The sequence below is a fragment of the Diceros bicornis genome, chromosome 29 (genome assembly GCF_020826845.1).
Source record: "Diceros bicornis minor isolate mBicDic1 chromosome 29, mDicBic1.mat.cur, whole genome shotgun sequence".
Classification (NCBI taxonomy): Eukaryota; Metazoa; Chordata; class Mammalia; order Perissodactyla; family Rhinocerotidae; genus Diceros; species Diceros bicornis.
Window position 1 is genome coordinate 28,438,566 of NC_080768.1, and position 20,193 is coordinate 28,458,758.

The 20,193-nt window shown below is 37.1% G+C and overlaps 1 protein-coding gene across 1 annotated transcript in view; it reads right to left on the reverse strand.

Annotated features, from left to right (window-relative positions):
- Positions 1–9,901: 9,901 nt before the first annotated feature.
- PPP2CB (protein phosphatase 2 catalytic subunit beta) overlaps positions 9,902–20,193 on the reverse strand; it is a 34,833-nt gene continuing 24,541 nt past the window's right edge. The window contains exons 4-7 of the mRNA XM_058525160.1: positions 17,644–17,733; positions 17,369–17,530; positions 15,549–15,667; positions 9,902–10,495 (exon numbers count right to left, since the gene is read on the reverse strand). Of these exons, the coding sequence (XP_058381143.1) occupies positions 10,423–10,495; positions 15,549–15,667; positions 17,369–17,530; positions 17,644–17,733 (444 nt within the window). The 3' untranslated portion in view covers positions 9,902–10,422. The remainder of the gene's footprint in view (positions 10,496–15,548; positions 15,668–17,368; positions 17,531–17,643; positions 17,734–20,193) is intronic.

Genomic DNA, 20,193 nt, shown 5'->3' on the forward strand with positions numbered 1-20,193 from the left:
GTCGGATGTTAGCTCTGGGCTAATCTTCCTCACACACACAAAAAAGTACCTAGTATATGGTCAGTGCTTAATACGTGTTTGAAAATGAATAAGTTGTCTCAACTTTTAAGTTTTTTTCATCTCTGGAATATCACACGTTGAAAAATATTCATCGTTTTTTCTGATTCTAAGTTAATTGTGAAAGTGTTTCAAAACTTTACAAAGTTACAAAAACAACATTAAAATCACCCATAATCCCAATACCTAGAAATAAACATAACTAACATCATGGTTTTCTCTATGTCCTGTCAGACTTTTCTATGCTTATGAACCACCGATTAAAAAGTACAAAAAAAAGACCCCACATTTTTAGAAACTTTCAAGAAATTGATTATTGTGTAAGCTATCAAGTAATTATGCTACTTAGGAAATGTAGTGGCAGGCTCCCAGATGGCCCCCAGGATCCCTGCCTCCTGGGAGTCACGCACGTGTGTAGTCCTCTCCCACACTGTATCAGGATTGGTCTGTGTGACCAGTGTCGTGAGCGGCCTCCTGGAGAGGTCCACGCCTGCCAGCATCAATGAGAGGAAGCCTAGAGCCGGACCTGCAGCCCCGGTCAAGTCTTCAGAGACTGCAGATCTGGCCAACGGCTTGATTACAGCTTCATGAGAGCCCTGGGCCAGAACCACCTAGCTAAAATGCTCCCAGATTCTTGACCCTCATGATTAGTGAGATAACAAATACTGTTGTAGCCAGGCAAGTTTTGAGTTAATTTATTACAGAGCAATAATAGAACATACAGATTTTGGAACCTGTCAGTGTGGTGCTACCTTAACAAAAACCTAAACTGTGGGAGTGGCTTTGAGGAGAGTCATTGAAAGCCTAAAAGGGCCTTGAAATTGTTGATAAAAGGCTTGTAGACTTTGATAAAGCTGCAGGTGGGGACTTGCAGGAAAGTGAGGTAAATGTTACTGGAAACTGGAGGAAGGAAAATCCTTGTTACATAGGGACAGAAAGTTTAGCAACACTATCACCGGCAGTTATGTGGGAAGTGGAAAATATAGCGAGTGAATTAAGCGATCTAGCTAAGTATATTTCCAACCAGAGTATTGAAAATGCCTCCTGGTGTCTTCTTGCTGCTTAAAGTAAAATGTGAGAGGAAAGAGCTAACCTAAAGAAAGGACTTAAAAAGAAACCAGGGCTCATTGGTTTAGAAGATTCCCAGCCTCTCCAGGCGGCAAATAATGCTAAAATTAAGAAACGGCTTCAGAGCAAAGATCACATCAAGGGTACTCTCAGGAGAGCGTGGTATAAAGATTAAGCCACGAGTGTAGCTGTAAAATCCTTTGTTAAGACCTGAGAAAGACCAAAGGTGATGCCTCAGGAATAAGAATCACAGAAGACTCAAAAGTTTTAAAAATAATTCTATCAGCAGTAACCTGGACAGCTTGGACCGAAAGAAGTAAAAATTAAAAGCGGCCTTTGGACCCTCAAAATTCGACTGGCAGAAAGCAAGCTGAGAAAATGGCTCTGCTGTAAACCTGTGCCACCTCTCATGAAAAGAATGACAGAAGGTGAAACCAAGGTCTCTGAGGGCCGAGTCAAGAGCCGTTGGAAGGTCACTTCCTGGCAGGAATAGGACTGAGTTCTAGTCAAGGAGTTTCTATCACTTGCCGAGCGGGATTTCAGAACTGCTCATAGATCAGTAACTTCTGTGTCTTTCATTTTCAGTCTTTGTGAGCAGGCATCACCCTGTCTCTCTCACCATTGTATGCTGGGTGTGGGGAGAAGCAATAACGGGTCTCTAGTTCACAGGCCTACAGATCAGGAGGACCTGTGCTTGAGAGCTGTACTTAAGAACTGCATACACCCTAGTAGGCTCCTCTGCACCTGGACCTGATTTAGATGCTAAGATTCTGGGTTTTGAGCTGATGCGGTAATGGGTTGAGACTTTTGTATTCCTTGGGAGGGAATGAATCACTGGGGGGTTGAGGCTGGCTGTGGGAGCCAGCCTCCAAGATGGCCCCCAGTGATCCCTCTGTCCTGGTAGTCACACTTTTGTGCTGTTCCCTCCCACAGCATACCAGAGTTGATCAGTATGATGACCAATAGAATTAACCAGATGTAACGATATGTCCCTTAGACTAGATTATAAAGGACTGTGCTCCTGTCTTGGTTCTCTCTCTGTCTCATCAATTAGGCTGATGGAAATGTGTTGTTAGCAGCCCAGTGGAGAGGACCACATGTCAAGGTAGTGAAGCCTCCTGCCAGTAGCTGCATAAGTGAGCTTGGGGTGAATACTCCAGCCTCAATCATACCCGAGACTGCAGGCCTGGCTCACACCTTGATGCAACCTAATGAGAGACTTCGAGCCAGGACCACACAACTAAGCCACTTCTGGATTCCCGACCCACAGAAACAGCAGGAGATGATAAATGCTGTTTTAAGCTACAACATTTGGGAGGACTTTGTTAAGTGGCAATAACCAGTACAAGAAATATGCAGAGCATTTTTCCCAACAATATAAAGACATCTTTAGGAATGACTTATACTTTTCTGGGTGGAGTCTTTGGTTTCTCTAGCTGCTGCTATCTCTTTATCAGGGTTTCTTTCAAAGATTCAGTAAGCTTCCATTATTCTTCGAAATAGACTCAAATGCAAAAGAAAAAGAATGAACATTTCCATATTTTCCTGTTCCGATCACAGACTTTCACAGGCTCTATTTTCAATTGTCAATCCACAACTATTTCCAAGGATATTGACTACAGAAAATGATTATTACCATTAAAAAAAGATCTTTATCTTTTAAAAAGCCAAAATTTCAGCAATGAACAAATAGTTCCTAAAATTTGTGGTATAAAGATTTCTCTCGTCCCCCCAATTTCTAACACAAAAATCATTAGGGCCATTTCTTGCGTGGCAATATATTTTTCTTTGACACAAAGAGAAAACACTATCAGTTGCATGTACAACTAAGGGGCTAAAAATAGAGAGGGTTAATTGTTTCCTTGGTTACAAAAGCTAATCCTTCCTCTGAATTTAGGGAAAGGAACTACAGATGCCTTAAATCTTTAGATTCTTAGTTAATAATACTATTCTTTTATACTGTAGTCCTCTTGCAATGAGTTGGAAAAATTAGAAACACGATTAAGGAAATATTTTTCCTAAGTGTGAAGATGGTATTGTGGTTAAGCTGGAGAGAGAAAGTGGAGAGAGAAAGAGAGAAAGAGAATCCTTATGTCTAAAGATACATACTACAATATGATAGGAATTACGGTCAAAATTTCCTTCAAAATAATCGGGATTGGGGAACAGTAGGTGGGGATATAGATGAATAAATATTAAAGCTAAGTAAAAGGTATATTGGGGTACCTTATAGTCCTCTTTCTACTTTTGTATAATTTTCCATGATAAGATGTTTAAGGATATCAACAGGTTTAAGATAAAAAAGTAACAGACGTAAATTTCTCAGGTGACATATGAGAAAGCTGTGACTTAAGACAGGTTTAGATTGAAAAAAAAAATTGCCCCAGGGAAAACTAATTTGAGTCTTCTTTCAACTTAGCCTATTTATTTTGTTTTTAATAATATACTTCAGTGGAGTGAAATTGAAGAATTTAAAAGACTTACCTCTTAAGTAGACTAAAGAACATTCCGAGTATTTAAAAATAGTATGCAGTCAAAATGATGAGTGAACTGTATAACCTATATATCTCTAGCATGCAAGCCACATATGCTTATTTAGAGAATTTCTCCTGATTTTATTAATCCTCATCTCTGTTTATGTTTCACTTTGTAAACTCTCTCCCTCGCTGTAATGGACTGATGTGGGAGATCTACTCATTTGAGTTTAATAAATACAATAGCCCCTGTTATCAAAACAACCTATAAATGTCATTGTAGGTTGTCCTACTATTTTGACAGTGACACTAAGAGGTATTCTGATGTGGGGAGAAAAGAAAATAAAAAACACAAAGCCATCTTTTTCTGAAGGAAATTTTGAAGGAAATGTGACATTACCCTTTAAAAGGGAGGGAACCAGCCTTAATCAGTTAATTGTTCTGCTAGCTGAAATTGAGATCCTAAAAATAAGTTCTAAACCATACAGCAGTTTTGGACTTCCACTTCGGATGTAGGAGAATGTTTCTCCCACCCTAACAACAAGAAACAGCTGGATGATGTAAAATCATAACATTTTTGAGCCCTCAGATCACCGAGGCTGCAAGCAATCACAGAAACTGAACCCCGGACAGGGATGATCCGCTCCAGGAGAGACGGGATACTAGACTCTTCCCTTTGGCAGAGCATGGGGAAAAAGGGGGCTGCTATACAAGCAGATCAGAAAAACTCAGCTAAGACATTTTTAAAGGCCAGGCGTGGGCACCTGCATCCCTCTGGAACAGGACTGGGTATTTAATTTGTGAGTCTTTAGTGTGGAATGAAAATGCAGGAACACTTGCTCAAAAACGAAGAATTCAAGATGGTGACAGCAGAGCATTAAACAAGCACAAGGCCCGTCTAAGTGTGGGGCTGTATGTGACTGCACAGGTCCCCCTCCATGAAGCCAGTCCTGGCTGGGGCCTCAGACACAAAGGGAGTTCCCGCTCACCTGAAAGCTCTTCTCCATCGGCCTTCAGCAGAAGGCGTGAGGGCAGCGCAGAAGACTCGAGACAGCCGACCTCGGTGCAAACCAGGAGGTGATAGGTGGCTGTGGAGGAACAAGCTCAAAGCCCCACTAGCTTCCCGGGATCCTTCTCCCCTACGAAGCCAAAGTCTTAACCTGCTGGGGGCGGTAGGAACACCCAGTACTATGGCCACAGGACAGGGGCAAAGATTTACTGTTTCTGGAGAAGCAGTAGAAGCAAAATCCATCTGCTTCTCCCAGGACACAGGTGAAGATTTATTGCTTCCAGGGGAAGGGGAGAAGAAAAAATTCTCTACTCCTGGGGGAGGGGCAGATACAGACACCAAACACATTTGCTACTGCTGGGGGTGGCGCGGAAAACCACCACCCTAGACCAACCAGAATGTAAGGTAGAGTTTGGCTACCACAGGTAGGAGAAGCAGGAATGCTAAGAAAACCTCATCTCTGAAGCCAAAGCACAAAGGACCTGCCTGAGCTGGAGTCTGAACGGGACAAGAGGGAATCTCACCTACTCCTACCATGAGCTCAGCACCGACTCACAAGCAACAGCAGTCTACAACAGGGGAAGGGGTGAGAGCATGCGGACAGACCCTCTCAGATACAGGTATGCAGGGACAAGGGAGAGCTAAGGGGGGAGCAGGAACACAGGAGAACCTAGCACCCCAACCCCTACCCTAAGCACAAGGTAACACAGCCAGCCCCCCGTTAGTGGAATTTGTGGCCTATGGACTCGGGTCTATGAGTAATGATAGAATTCTATACCTCGTGAAAACATCTTTCAAAAATGAACATGAAATGAATAGTTTTTAATGCATACAGAAGTTGAAGGAATTCATCACCAGCAGACTTGCACTATAAAAAAAATATTCAAGTAAGTCTTTAAGGCAGAAGAAAAATTATACCAAAAATATGAATTTAGACAAAGGAATGAAGAGCACTGGAAATAATATTTATTTACATGAGTAAACACATAAAAGTTTTTTTCTTATTATTTAAATCCCTTTAAATGATAATCTACTGTTTAATCAAAAGTAATAATGTTATATAGGATTTTAAATACATGTAAAAGCAAAATGTATAACAAAAATAGCACAAAGTTTGAGAGGGGGTAAGTGGAAGAACACTATTATAAGGTTCTTAGAGTTTATGTGAAGTGGAATAACATCACTGGAAGGTAGACTGTACATTAAAAATGTACCATAAATCCTAAAGCAACCAGTAAAGTAACAAAACAAAGATGTACAGCAGATAAGCCACTAAAGGGATAAATGTAATAAAAAATATTCAATTAATCCAAAAGAATTAAGAAAACGAGAAAAAGAACGTATGAGACAAATAGAAAACAAATAGCAGAATGATAGATTTAAACCTAACCTATGCCAATAATCACATTAAATGTAAATGGTCTAAATACCCCCAGTTAAAGACAGTGTTGGATTGTTTCAAGAAAAAAAAATGCCCAACTATACGCTGCCTACAAGAAACAGTAGTAAGGCATAAATACTTCCAAAAAACCTACAGCTAACATGAAATACTGGTTGTCTTAGCTAATCAATATGCAACATATAAGAAATGTCAAAGATTAGGAAGGAAGAAGCCTTGTATTCACAGACAACATGATTTTGTAATTAAAAAATCCAAAGTAATTTCTGATAAGTATTAAGTGTATTTAGTACGGCAACTGGATACAAGAAAATATTTTTAAAACTTTATTTTTCCCCCCAAAGCCCCAGTAGATAGTTGTATGTCATAGTTGCACAGCCTTCTAGTTGCTGTATGTGGGACGCGGCCTCAGCATGGCCGGAGAAGCAGTGCATCGGTGCGCGCCTGGGATCCGAACCCAGGCCGCCAGCAGCGGAGCACACGCACTTAACTGCTAAGCCATGGATCCAGCCCCAAGAAAATATTTTTAAAAATCACTCATTTCTATTTATCATCAATAAACAATTAGAAAATAAAATTGTAAGAAATGTATCATTTACAACAGTATTTAAACATCAAATATGGTTAGACGCCAAGACACCAAATATTGTAATACACTGTTGAGAGAAATTAAGGGAGACTTTTCTTTTTTTTGAAAGATTTTTATTTATTTATTTATTTTTCCCCCCAAAGCCCCAGTAGATAGCCGTATGTCATAGCTGCACATCCCTCTAGTTGCTGTATGTGGGACACGGCCTCAGCATGGCCGGAGAAGCAGTGCGTCGGTGCGTGCCCGGGATCCAAACCCGGGCTGCCAGCAGCAGAGCGTGCGCACTTAACTGCTAAGCCACAGAGCTGGCCCCAAGAAAATATTTTTAAAAATCACTTTTATTTCTATTTATCATCAATAAACAATTAGAAAATAAAATTGAAAGAAAGGTATCATTTACAACGGTATTTAAACATCATATATGGTTAGACACCGAGACACCAAATATTGTAATACACTGTTGAGAGAAATTAAGGGAGACTTAAAGGAGGTGTATGCCATCTCCATGGACTGGTAGACTTCATGTAAAAAATGTTTATTCTCCCCAAAGTGATAGAGACTCAATACAATCCTGGTCAAACTCCTAGCAGGTTGCTCCCCCCACCCCCCGAAAGGTGTGTGAATATAACAAGCTGATTTTTTTTATTGTGGTACAATATACATAACAAAATCTACCATTTTAACCATTTTAAACTGTACAATTCAGTGGCATTAAGGATGTTCACAATATCGTGCAACCATCATCACAATTTCTAGAGCTTTTTCATCATCCCAAACTCTGTACCCATTGAATAATAACTCCCCATTGCCTCATTCCTCTCCTCCCCCGAGCCTCTGGCAATCGCTATTCTACTGTCTGTCTCTGTGAATTTGCCTATTCGAGGTACCTCGTATGAGTGGAAATATACATTTTTGTGTCTGGTTCATTGCACTTAGCATGTTTTCAAGATCCATCCATGTTGTAACGTATCAGAATTTCCTTCCTTTTTATGGCTGAATACTACTCCACTGTCTATATACACATTTTGTTTATCCATTTGTCTACTCATGGACATTGGGTTGTTTCTACCTTTTGGTTATTGTGAATAATGCTGCTATGAACAGCATGGTATCTAGTGTATTCTTTATAAGATTTAAATGAGTTATTCAATTTCTTTAAGAGTAACAGAAGTATTTTAGACTCTATTCTTGAGCCAGTTTGATGTGGTCACAATACTCTGGTAACTGCTCATCACTTCTGTTTTCAAATTTATTGTCAAATATTATTCATAGTACCCTCTTAACTTTTTAATCACTTCTGTTATCTTTTATTTTGCGAATTCATGCTTTTATTTGTGCCTTCTGAATGTTTTATTAGTCTTTTCAAGTACCAACTTTGGTTCTGTTGATCTTTTGAATCTTTTATTTCTTTTGATATTGGCTCTTAATCTTTTAACTTTTATGGACTAGTAAACACTTAGCTCATTAGTTTTCAGCTTTTCCTCTGTTACAATACAAGCAGTCGTTAAATTTCCCCTAAAGACTGGTTTGGTTGCATTGCACAAGTTTTATTTTGTTCTGTAAACAGCTTCATTGAGGTATATTTTACATACATATTTTTTGCTGAGGAAGACTTGCTCTGAGCTAACATCCATTGCCAATCTTCCTCTTTGCGCTTGAGGAAGATTTGCCCTGAGCTAACATCTGTGCCAATCTTCCTCCATTTTGTATGTGGGTCGGGGCCACAGCATGGCTGACAAGTGGTGTAGGTCCGCGCCTGGCATCTGAACCCACGAACCCAGGCTGCCAAGGCAGAGTGCCCCGAACTTAACCACTAGGCTATGGGGCTGGCCCCTAAAATTTTTGCATTTAAAAGGTACAATTCAAAGATTTTTCGTGAATTTACCAAATGGAGCAACCGTGACCATAAATCAATTTTGGAACATTTTCATCATTCCAGTAAGATCGCTCATGCCCATTTACAGTTAATTCCCATTCCCACTGGCCAGCCCCAGGCAACCAGCAATCTACTTCTGTCTCTATAATTTACCTTTTATGGACATTTCATATAAATAGAATCATATAATATGTATTTTCTCACATCTGGCTTCTTTCACTAGCATGTTTTGAAGTTCATTCATGTTGTAATGTTTCCATTCATTCCTTTTTATTAATGTCTGTTTACCATTGTATGAGTATATTTTGCCTATCCATTCAACACTTGATGGACATATGCATGCACGTCTTTGTGTGAACATGTATTTTAATTTCTCTTGGGTAGATACGTAGGAGTGGAATGGCTGGGTCATAAGGAAATTTTATGTTTAAGAAGTTGCCAACAGTTTCCCAAAGTGGCTGTACCATTTTACTTTTTTTCGTGCTAAGAGTTGCCCTGAGCTAACACCTGTGCCAATCTTCCTCTATTTTGTACGTGGGACACCGCCACAGCATAGCTTGATGAGCAGTGTGTAGGTCCTCGCCCGGGATCTGAACTTGCGAACCCTGGGCCACCAAAGCAGAGCACATGAACTTAACCACTACGCCACCAGGCCAGCCCCCCATTAGGATTTTAAAAATGGGTCATATTTTTAAAAAATCCTAGCTGGATTTTTTTTAAAATAAAACTTGACCTTTTGTCTTTTAACTAGAGAATTTGGGCCATTTAACTGATTACGATTTTGAGATATTTATACTTATTTCTGCCATCTTGTTTTTTTTAATAAAGATTTAAAAAAGTGAGTTTTTTCCTTGTGTCTTCCACTCCCACTCTCACTTCCCACCCACGTTTTCCCCTCTACTATTTGGAATTTATATTATACATCTCAATAGTACTATTACTACTATTTCTACTAAACTCGCTTGTGGAGATTTATTCTCATTCCTAGATCAAAAGGTAAAGATAAAATAACACATTTTAGTTTTTAAAAGATTCTTCCCAGCTATGTAATATTCCAGTACAATCCGTACTTAAAAATGTGAATACATTAATACAAATTTACCTATAAAATGATGTTTAGAAATAAAAATGGCTATTTTTATGGTCTAAGAGTTATCAGCTACTATTTGAAATTTTTTTCTTCTGAAAATAAGCCCCATACAAAGAACATTACATTTAAATTACTTCAACATAACTGTTTATTGAAGGTCAAGATATTTTATATCGTTTCAAAATAGTAAAACTTTCATTTAAAGCATAGCACAGTAAATCAATGTTTTTGTCTAAAATGGAAAGTTTATTTGCTCAGTACATCAAATAGGATGCAAGCACTGTCATGACAGACATACAGAAAGACGCAGATCAACATAAACAGTAATTTAGTTTAAATGAATGGAAATCTCTTTAAATGTTATGACAACATACTCCCAAGAATCTTTTCTTCAGTTAAGTTAATTATACATTTTAATAAAATAAAGGGTGATGGATTAAATGGAAGTTAGCTTGTGAATTTTTCTTAAAAATAAAACTCCAACTCTATTAATCCATGCCAGTTAACACTATAACTAAAATTTCCAAGTAAGTGCAAAAGGAGATGAAGGAGTTAGTTACCTTTTTTGCTTGAACAGTCCAGAGGAAAATGGTTACTACAAATACAGCAGGCAAACTGTTAAGACTGACCGATCTAGAACATAGTGTTGTACTAAATTTCAATCTCAAATTGTGCTAAATGCTCACCATTAGTATGGCACATTTTGGTCCATGATATGGTTTAATACCAAGACAGATCCCAATTCGTTACAGAAACACATAGATTACTGTTGCTTTTTTTGTTTTGTTTCTAAATATATATATATATTTAAAAAGCCAGGTATACTTCCACATACAAAGGCAGGTTTTCCCAGGAGGAATTTACAGGAAGTAGTCTGGGGTGCGCCGGGTAACATGAGGCTCTCCACGACGAGGTGCGGGATCAAACTGAAGGCTATAAAGGACAAAAAGGAAAGCAAATAGTTAAAGGATTTGAATTTGCAACCAAACAAATTAATAAAGAAAAAGACATTGTAGTAGAAAAAGCAGTCCTGGTTTCCCACCTTTACTGTGTTGTTTAGGACTGCAATGACCCTGGCAAGTCACTGCAGGTGTTCTCGTCCGTAAAACTACCCCAGAGTCATGGTGAAAATTTAAGCAGACAAAATGTCTGGTTGGTGCCTGGCATAAAAAGTTTAATATTATGATCAGTTGAATGGAAGCAGTCAGGGTGGACAGGCTTGTTTTGTTCTAGATTTTAGGGAGAGAGTATCCAGTCTTTCACTATTAAGAATGATGCTAGCTGTGGGTTTTTGTAGATGATCTTTATCAGGATGAGGAAGTCCCCTTCTTTGACTAGTTGAGCATTTTTATTATGAAAGGGTGTTAGATTGTGACAAATGCTTTTTCTGGCTTTACTGAGATGATCATGCGGTTTTTGTCCTTTATTCTCTTAATATGGCTTATTATCTTGATTTTTATATTTTGAACCAACCTTGCATTCCTGGAATAAATCCCATTTGGTCACGGAGTATAATCCTTTTTATCTATTGCTGGATTTGGCTTGCTAGTATTTTGTTGCAGATTTTTGCATCTATATGCATAAAGAGTATTGGTCTGTAATTTTCTTAAAATGTCCTTGATTTTGGTATTGGAGTAATACAGGCCTCAAAGAATGAGTTGAGAAGTGATCCTCCTCCTCCTGTTTTTTGCAGGTATTTGTGAAGGTTTGGTGTTAATTCCTTTTTAAACAATTGGTCAATTCACCAGGGAAGCCAAGTGGGCCTGGGCTTTTCTTTGTAGGAAGTTATAAAATTAGTAATTCAATTTCTTCACTTGTATTTCTAGAGTTGGTTTTGGTAGTTTTTGTCTTGCTAGGAATTTGTCCATTTCATCCAAGTTACCTAATTTGTTGCCATACAGATATTCATTATATACTCTTATAATTCTTTTATTTCAGTAACGTGTATAGTGATTTTGGTAACGTGTCTTCATTCTTTTTTTTTGGCCAGTCTAGTTAAGTCTTTTCAATTTTGTTGATCTTTTAAGAGAATCAACTTTTGGTTTCATTGATTTTCTCTATTGTTTTTCTACTATTTTATTTTATTTCCACTCTATTTCCTTTCACTGCTTACATTTGGTTTAGTTTGCTCTTTTTCTAGGTCCTTATAGTGTAAAGTTAGGTTACTGATTTGAGAGCTTTCTTGATTTCTAATATAGGCATTTACAGCTATACATTTCCCTGAAAACACTGCTTTCACTGTATCCCATGTTTTGGTACACTGTGTTTTTGTTTTTATTCATCTCAAAGTATTTTCTAATTTCCCTTGTGATTTCTTCTTTGACCCACAGGTTAGTTAGGAGTTTGTTAATTTCCACATATTTATAAATCTTCCAGTTTTCCTTTTGTTACTGATTTCTAACTTCATTCCACTGTGTTTGGAGAAGATAGTTTGTATGATCCCAATCTTTTAAAATTTATGGAAGCTCGGTTTACAGCTTAGCATATGGTCAACCTTGGAGAATGTTCCATGTGCATTTGGAGAGAATGTATTCTGCTGTTGTTGGGTGAAGTGTTCTGTGGATGTTAGGTACAGTTACAGTGTTTCTCAAGTCTTCTATTTCCTTGCTAATCTTCTGCCTAGTTCTGTTATTGAAAGTGGCATAATAAAGTCTCCAACTATTATTGCTGAATTGTCTGTGTCTCCCTTCACTTCTGTTCGTTTTTGCTCCATAAATTCTAGGGCTCCACTGTTAACTGCATACGCTTATAACTGACGTATCTTCCTAATGGTGTGGCTCGTTAAACATTATGAAATGTTCTTTATGTCTAGTAACAATTTTCGTTTTGAAATCTATTTTGTCTGATATTAGTATATCCAGTCCAGGGCTCTTGTGGTTGCTGTTTGCATGGTGTATCTTTTTTTTTTTTTTTTTGGTGAGGAAGATCAGCCCTGAGCTAACATCTGTTGCCAATCGTTGAGGAAGACTGACTCTGAGCTAACATCTGTGCCCATCCTCCTCTATTTTGTATATGGAATGCTGCCACAGCATGGCTTGATGAGCAGGGTGTCGGTCCGTGCCTGGGATCTGAACCAGTGAACCCCAGGCTGCTGAAGTCGAGCACACGAACTTAACCACTATGCCACCAGGCTGGCCCCTGCATGGTATATGTTTTTCCACCATTTTACTTTTAATCTATTTGTGTTTCTGAATCTAAATTATGTTTCCTGTATACATCATAAAGCTGGATCTTTAAAAAACATACTGATAATCTCTGCCTTTTCATTGCATTGCTAAAACCATTCAAATTTAGTATCATTGATATGACTGGATTAATACTTGCCATTTTCTTTTTTTTAAATATGTTTGTCTTCTTTGTTTCTTGGTTCCTGCTTTAACTGATTTCTTTTTTTTTTTTTTAAAGATTTTATTTATTTATTTTTTCCCTCCAAAGCCCCAGTAGATTGTTGTATGTCATAGCTGCACATCCTTCTAGTTGCTGTATGTGGGACGCGGCCTCAGCATGGCCGGAGAAGTGGTGCGTCCGTGCACGCCCAGGATCCGAACCCGGGCCGCCAGCAGCGGAGGCCGCGCACTTAACCACTAAGCCACGGGGCCGGCCCCTGATTTCTTTTTTTTTAAGAAGATATTTTGTAGTGTATCATTTAAATTCCTTTAACTTCAAAATTATTTTTCTTAAATTATTTTATTAGCGGTTGTTCTACAGCTTACAATACACAACTTACTTTACAGAATTCTACTTCAGGTTTATACTAACTTAATTCTAGTGAATTATAGAAATTTACTCCTATATAGTATAGCCCCTTTCTGTTCTCCTCCCTTTTTCTGCTACTGATGTTATACATAGTATTTCTACATATGTTACACCTCCCAAAATACCTATTTATTATCTTACATAATCTTATGACCTTAAAGAAGTTGAGAAAGGAAAGTGAGTACATATTGATAGATTTTCTTATATTAACCTTCTCATTTTTATTTTCTTCATATTCGTCCTTAGGATTTGAGTTACCATCTGGGGTCACTTCCTTTTCAGTACAGCTTTGTTCCCATCCACCTCCTCTGTGCTGTTACAGTCATATATACTATGTTTCTATCTAGTTCCTTTTAATTTCCTTTTAAGTTCAACTACACTACAAATATATCCATATTGTGTTATGCAACTTATTTTTAAATCAGTTAAGAAGATGCAATTGTACTGTCTTTCACAATTACTACCTTGTGTGCAATATATTGATTAACTTTCTGGTGTCATGTGCTTTCAGACTGAAGTACTCCCTGTAGTATTTCTTGTACGGCAGGTCTGCTAGCACTGAATTTTCTCAGTTTTGTTATCTGGGAACATCTTTCTTTTGCATTCATTTTGAAGTTTTGCTGGATATAAGATTCTTGGCTGAGTTTTTTCTTTTCAGCACTGTGAATATGCTGTCCCATTGCCTTTCTGATGAAATGTCAGCTGATTATCCTAGAGATTCACTTTTGTAAGTCACTTTTCTCTTACCGCTTTCAAGATTTTTTCTTTTAGACTTTCAGCATTTGACTATGATGTCTCTGGTTCTGAATGTCTTTGAATTTATCCAGATTAGTTTGTTGAGCTTCTTGTGTTTATCAATGTGTTTATCAATGTTTATCATCAAATCTGAGAAGTTTTCAGCCATGATTTCTTCAAATATTCTTTCTGTCCCTTTCTCTCCCACCTCTCCTTCTGGAGCTCCCATTACACTTACCAATGTGTGCTTCGAGGTCTCCCACATTTCTTGAGGCTCTGTTCATTTTTCTTCATTGTTTTTATCTGTTAAAATTCTCCTTGCTTTTCTCCTTTGCTTGTTGCTTTGAGCATCATGGGAGGTATGAGAGCCCTCTTAGTTGGTCTCCTCCACGATACCCGTTGTTTTCAACAAAATACTTAGGCTTGGAATTCTCTACCCTCTGTTCTAAGTAAGGTCAGTCCCCTCAGGCAGAGCTGAGGAACTGTTTGTTCTGCCTCTCACTCTGAGCAGAACTTCTATGCCACTGCTTTGGAGCTGTGGGCAAGTATGGTGGCCCACTTTTTTTTTAATTGGGCTATAACTAACATACAATATTATATTATTTTCAGGTATACAACGTAATGATTTGATGACGTATATATTGCAAAATGATCACTACAATATATCTAGTTATACATCTCCACACAGTTACAAATTCTTTTTCTTGTGATGAGAACTTTTAAGATCTATTCTCTTAGCAACTTTCAAATATACAATACAGTATTAACTATAGTCACCATGCTGTACATTACACCCCCATGACTTATTTATTTTGTAAATGGAAGTCTGTATCTTCACCCACTTATTTGGCCCACTTCTTAGTGACAGCCCTGTTGTGAGCAGGTGTTGGGGCAAGAACAACTGAGGACCCAGCATTCTCTGCCTGCCATGCACGTCTAGAGTAGAGCTTCCACCCCAGAAGCTAGGTGGGGAAGGGAGTCTCAGCCTGCTTAACTGCACCCACCAGGAACAGGGCTTCTGTAACCCAGGACTGGGATAGGTGAGATATGCTGGCACCTGCCCCCATAGGGCTGAAACCATAGCCCCAGACTGGGAGCTGGGGAAGGGGAAAAGCTCCCACCTTCTTGACCACATCTACCCAGAGAAGTGGTGCATGGAGTAGCTTCTGTACAAGGGATCTGGGGGAGGCGGAGGGAGCATGTTGTGGTTCAAATCCACAGATCCTGGCTGCTATCACTGAGATTTAGTAGATCTTCTAGAACAAGTGTTTCTCTATTTGCTGCATGTCCTTAGGACAACTTCCAAAAACTTGAAATACTTGTTTAAAATAATTTTCTCCAGTTAAATGGTTTTTTTTGTTGGGGAGAGAGTTTGCCATGTTCTTCACCCCATTATTCTAGAAGCAGAAATCCTCTACCTCTAATTTTAATATTCTACATTTAAAATCTTCCTTCTAAAAGTCATTATATACAATTAAAATTTAAAGTTACTTACAAGGAATATTTTAAAGTGTCATCTAATTCCATGATAGCAGCCTGGTTCCCACAACGATAACAGTAATTGGGTGCACTGAAAATGGTAACCACGTTCCGATCATGACACCAATTGTATCCCTGCAGCATTAAAAAAAAAAATCTCAACATTTCACTATAAAATTACAATCTCAGTATAGATAAATTTAGAAAATTTAAGAGTTACAAATATTTTCTGTGGAAATGGAATCTTCTATGTCACCTTATATGGTATCAATCTTGAGTATTGTGCATCAGCATCAAACACAACTGTTGGGCACAGGGTTTTGTTACACTGAGGTCAGCAATTGTGTTGTTCTGCTTAATCTATGCTTGAGATCTCAAATAGGATGTGTATTCAAATTTCTCCCACAATGATGGTAGATTCCTCAATTTGTCCTTGTAAATTGTGTCAATTTCTGCTTTATATATTTTGAATCTATTATTAGGTAAATACAAATTTACAATTATTCTTCCTAGAGAACTGGGCCGGTTTTCATCAATAATGACCTCTTTTTATTTCTAATTATACTTGTTGTCTTACAGCCTTTTCTGATTCATATTATTCGCTATATTTTGAATGATTATCTAGTTGATATACCAATACACCATTTTCCATTCCTCTACTTCTAGTCTCTGGTGTCTCGTTTTAGATACATCCCAAATAATAGCTGAATTTTGACTATTTATCCAATTTGAGAGTCTCAGTCTCTGAGGGAAGTAAAAATTTTCTCCATTTCCATTTCTTATGACTACTGATAGAACTACTTATCTTCACCGTAAGAAGGTATGTTCTTTCTTGACCACGCTTTCACTCCTCCTCTTGCCTCTATTGGGTTTGTGACGTTTTCTCTAACATCTTGAAGCCATTTCCTATTGGTTTGGAAGGACTATATTCTATTTATATTTTTTTAGTATTTACAAAATACTAACACCCTAGTAGAGAAATCTGGCAGGCACCACCTTAACTAAGTAATCCAAGTTACCACCACCAGCAGTGGGATAAACAGATTTCATAAGCCCTGATACACACTGAGAATCATTCTGTGGTATGCCTGCCAAAAATGTATCTCCTCAATCTATAATCACAAGGAAACATCAGTCAAACCACAAACGAAGGATATTTCTACAAAGTAAAATTGCTTGTACTCTTCAAAAATGTCAAGATTATGCAAAACAAAGAAAATCTGAGGAATTATTTCCACATCAAAGGAGACTGAATGCAGCATGACCCTGGATTAGATTACAAATGCACAAACACACTATCAAATTTTGCTATAAAGGATTTTAGTGAGATAATCAAGATTTGAATAAAGTGTTTAGATTAGATAATAGTGCTATATCAATGCAAATTTCCTGACTGTGATAACTATACTGTGGCTATGTAAGAGAGAGTCTTTATTTTTATAAAATATACATGGAAATTTGGGAGTAAAGGAGCATTATGTCTGCAACTGACATTCAAACAGTTTAAAACGAAGTTTAATATTTGTAGGGGAAGGCGGACAGAGAGGGAGAGAGAACGATAATGATAAAGCAAATATTTATATCTGAGGAATCTGACTGTAGGATACAAGGGAGTTTTTTTAGTACTATTTTTGCAACTCTTCTCTAAGTCTAAATTAATTTAAAAAGTGAGTTATAATTTTGCTCTGGCCAACTAGTACTTTCCCTACTTGCTAAAACCAGCCAAGATTTTTCTCCTTTCTCAAATGTTTCTGATATTCTAAGTCATGAAGCTTTATTACAGACACATATATTTATTTGAAATAAAGATCATCATCCTGTAGGAAAAGGACATACCTCCATTACAAGTTGGTGAGCACGAGAAACCAGTGTGAGACCATTGGCATGGTTAAATGTTTCAGAAATGTCTTGTCCAAATGTGTAGCCAGCACCGCGTGGTGAAATTCCCCACCCACCACGATCATCTGGATCTGACCATAACAGATCACACATTGGGCCCTGGCCAAAAAAATTAAGTACATGTTATAAATTATTAGCAGTCATATTTAACTAATTTAGCTTTACCACAATGTGGCTATATTTCTTTCCTTTTTTATTAAAACTAAGTTTACCTCATGTGGAACTTCTTGTAAACGATCCAGGGCTCTTATATGATCCAGTGTATCTATGGATGGAGAGAGGCCACCGTGGAGGCAGAAGATCTGTTCACGAATTTAAAAAGAAAAGGAATTTGTTTTATTACCTGCTAAAAGTTAATAGAGAGTAAATAATGGTTGCAACTCAATCCTAATAGCTCTTCTTTTCAAAATAAAGTTTAAAAATATTCACTGAGGAAATATATAAAATACAATGGAAAAGAACAAAATTCACATGATCAGAGAGAGCTGTTAATATTTAAATATATTTCTTCTCTCTTTTTTCTTTATAATCCTAGGTATATGTTTTTTCCCCTTCTCTGGTGAATGAGATCTCCATCCTTGTGCTGCCATTACACTTGCTGCTGGTTACTGCTGATGTATAAAATTCTTCTGTTTCTCTTACAGCAAAGACTCTACTGATTCCCATTATTGGTTCCAACAGTTTTTCAGTTTTTTAGATTTTTTTGAGTACATAATCATGTTGTTTGCAAATATATTTTTTCTTCTCAAGGTTTATATTTTTTAATTCTTTTATATTCTTTATTCTTTTTAATTCTCAGTGCACTAGCTAGGATTTCCAAAACAAAATTGAATAATACAAGTTGATTTTTTTTTTTTTGTAAAAGACTTATTCCCAGGCCCATCCTCTAGGGATTCCAAATCAGAGAGAATAAAATACAAGTTTTAGAGGGCATTTTTCTCCTGATTTTTATGAGGTTTCTGATGTTCTGCTGAAAAGTATAGTCAGGATCAAGTTTATTTATCCAATTAATGTTATTTTATTTTACTCCTTAATAACTGAGTTTTAAATAATGAATAAGATATAGAACTTTTCTTAAATGGTTTTGGTCTGATTTTATTTTTCTGTGCTTGCCACGTCTAGTTTGGTATTGGGGTTATACTAGCCATAGAGTGAGTTTTGAAGCTCTCCATCTTCTTCCTAAGCTTTGGACACAGGAATTATATGTTCCTTAAAGGCCTGGTAGAATTAGCCTATAGATCTATCTAGACCTGGTTACTTTTCCGATTTCTTCTAAGTTTGGTAGTCTATTTACATTAGTTAGTTTCTTCAAAATCAATTTAACAATATTTTGCTATAATAAATGTCATCCATCTTTTCAAGTTTATTGTAATAAAGCTGTACCTGTTATTGTGAAATGTAAGCGCCTCCATATTTATAGTACTGCCTTATTTCTCATTCCTAGTGTTTTATGTGATCTCCCTCTTTGTTTTCTAGATCAGTTTTGACTATTATATTTCTTTTGCAGACTTTTCAAAGACTGCTTTTGGCCATATTGATTGGTATCCATTTCTGCTTTTATCTTTAATTAATCCTTTATTTTACTGTTTCATTCTTTGAGCTAAATGTTTATATAACATTATTTCCTTTCTATTTTTCTACAAAACAAATGTAAGACTACGTATTTTCTTGCATTTCCTCCCTTGTTTACATCCCCAAGTTTTGGTCTACACCATACTTTCACTGTCATTTAGAAATGATGTGGATTCTTACCTTTTATTTTCTGAGTGTTAACAAAAGATGGTAAAAGTTCCCAAGCAAGTAGATTTTTCTTTTATCTTTTTCTATTTCATTTCTAGTTTGAGTTTTGTTCTACTACTTAGAATTGGAGACTGTCATTTAACATATGATATATAAATAAATGATGGATGGAAAGATGGATGGATAGATGAAAGGGAGTAAAGCAGGAAAGAAAGAATAAATAAATATGTGGAAAGACTAACTGGTTTCTGTTTGTTGGGTACCAATATACCAAAGTCTATATACTGTCTATATCTGCTAGGTTAGCTTGTCCCATTGTTCCAATACTCTATACACTTATTTATTTTTTATCCACTTGATTTCTGAGGTGTATAAAGTCTTTCCACAACAAAATTTTATAAACAATAACCTGTCACCAGGTTACTGTCTGTGTGTGTACTGGCTGTTTTGTTCCTTAAAAGCACTATAATAAGAAAGATCAATGGTCCATTGAAAGTAAGAGGTTGGGGGGGAGGGGGAGAAATATATAATTTAACTTGAACATATTCAATAAATAAAAGCTCTACTAATGCACCCATTTAAAAAACTAAATTTACCATAACACTGATAGGCCATCCTTCTAAAATAATTGTGTCCAGTGTTATGTTAATGAAGATTATCTTGCTTTTTAAAATAAAAAACCTTAATTAAAATTTAACATCGTTTAATTGTTTTCTTTCATTTTAGCAAGTCTAGGCAAAATACTGTCCTTTTAAATTAATTATTGTGATGTCCAAAAGCACAGCTGGGAAGACATGGACTGTCAGGGTCACAGAGAAAAGGTGATAACCAAAGTGTATTCCCACCAGTGGTCAAAGAGAGGATCTACTGTACCCTTGACAACTCTCGGCTTTTATAGTTTAAGAATTATAGAGTTATACAGTATGTCTTATATTTAAATTTAAATCAGCTCATGATCACAGTGATGACCTCTAGAAATTAGAATAACAGGAAACGGGCACAATTTTTTCTTATACTTTTGA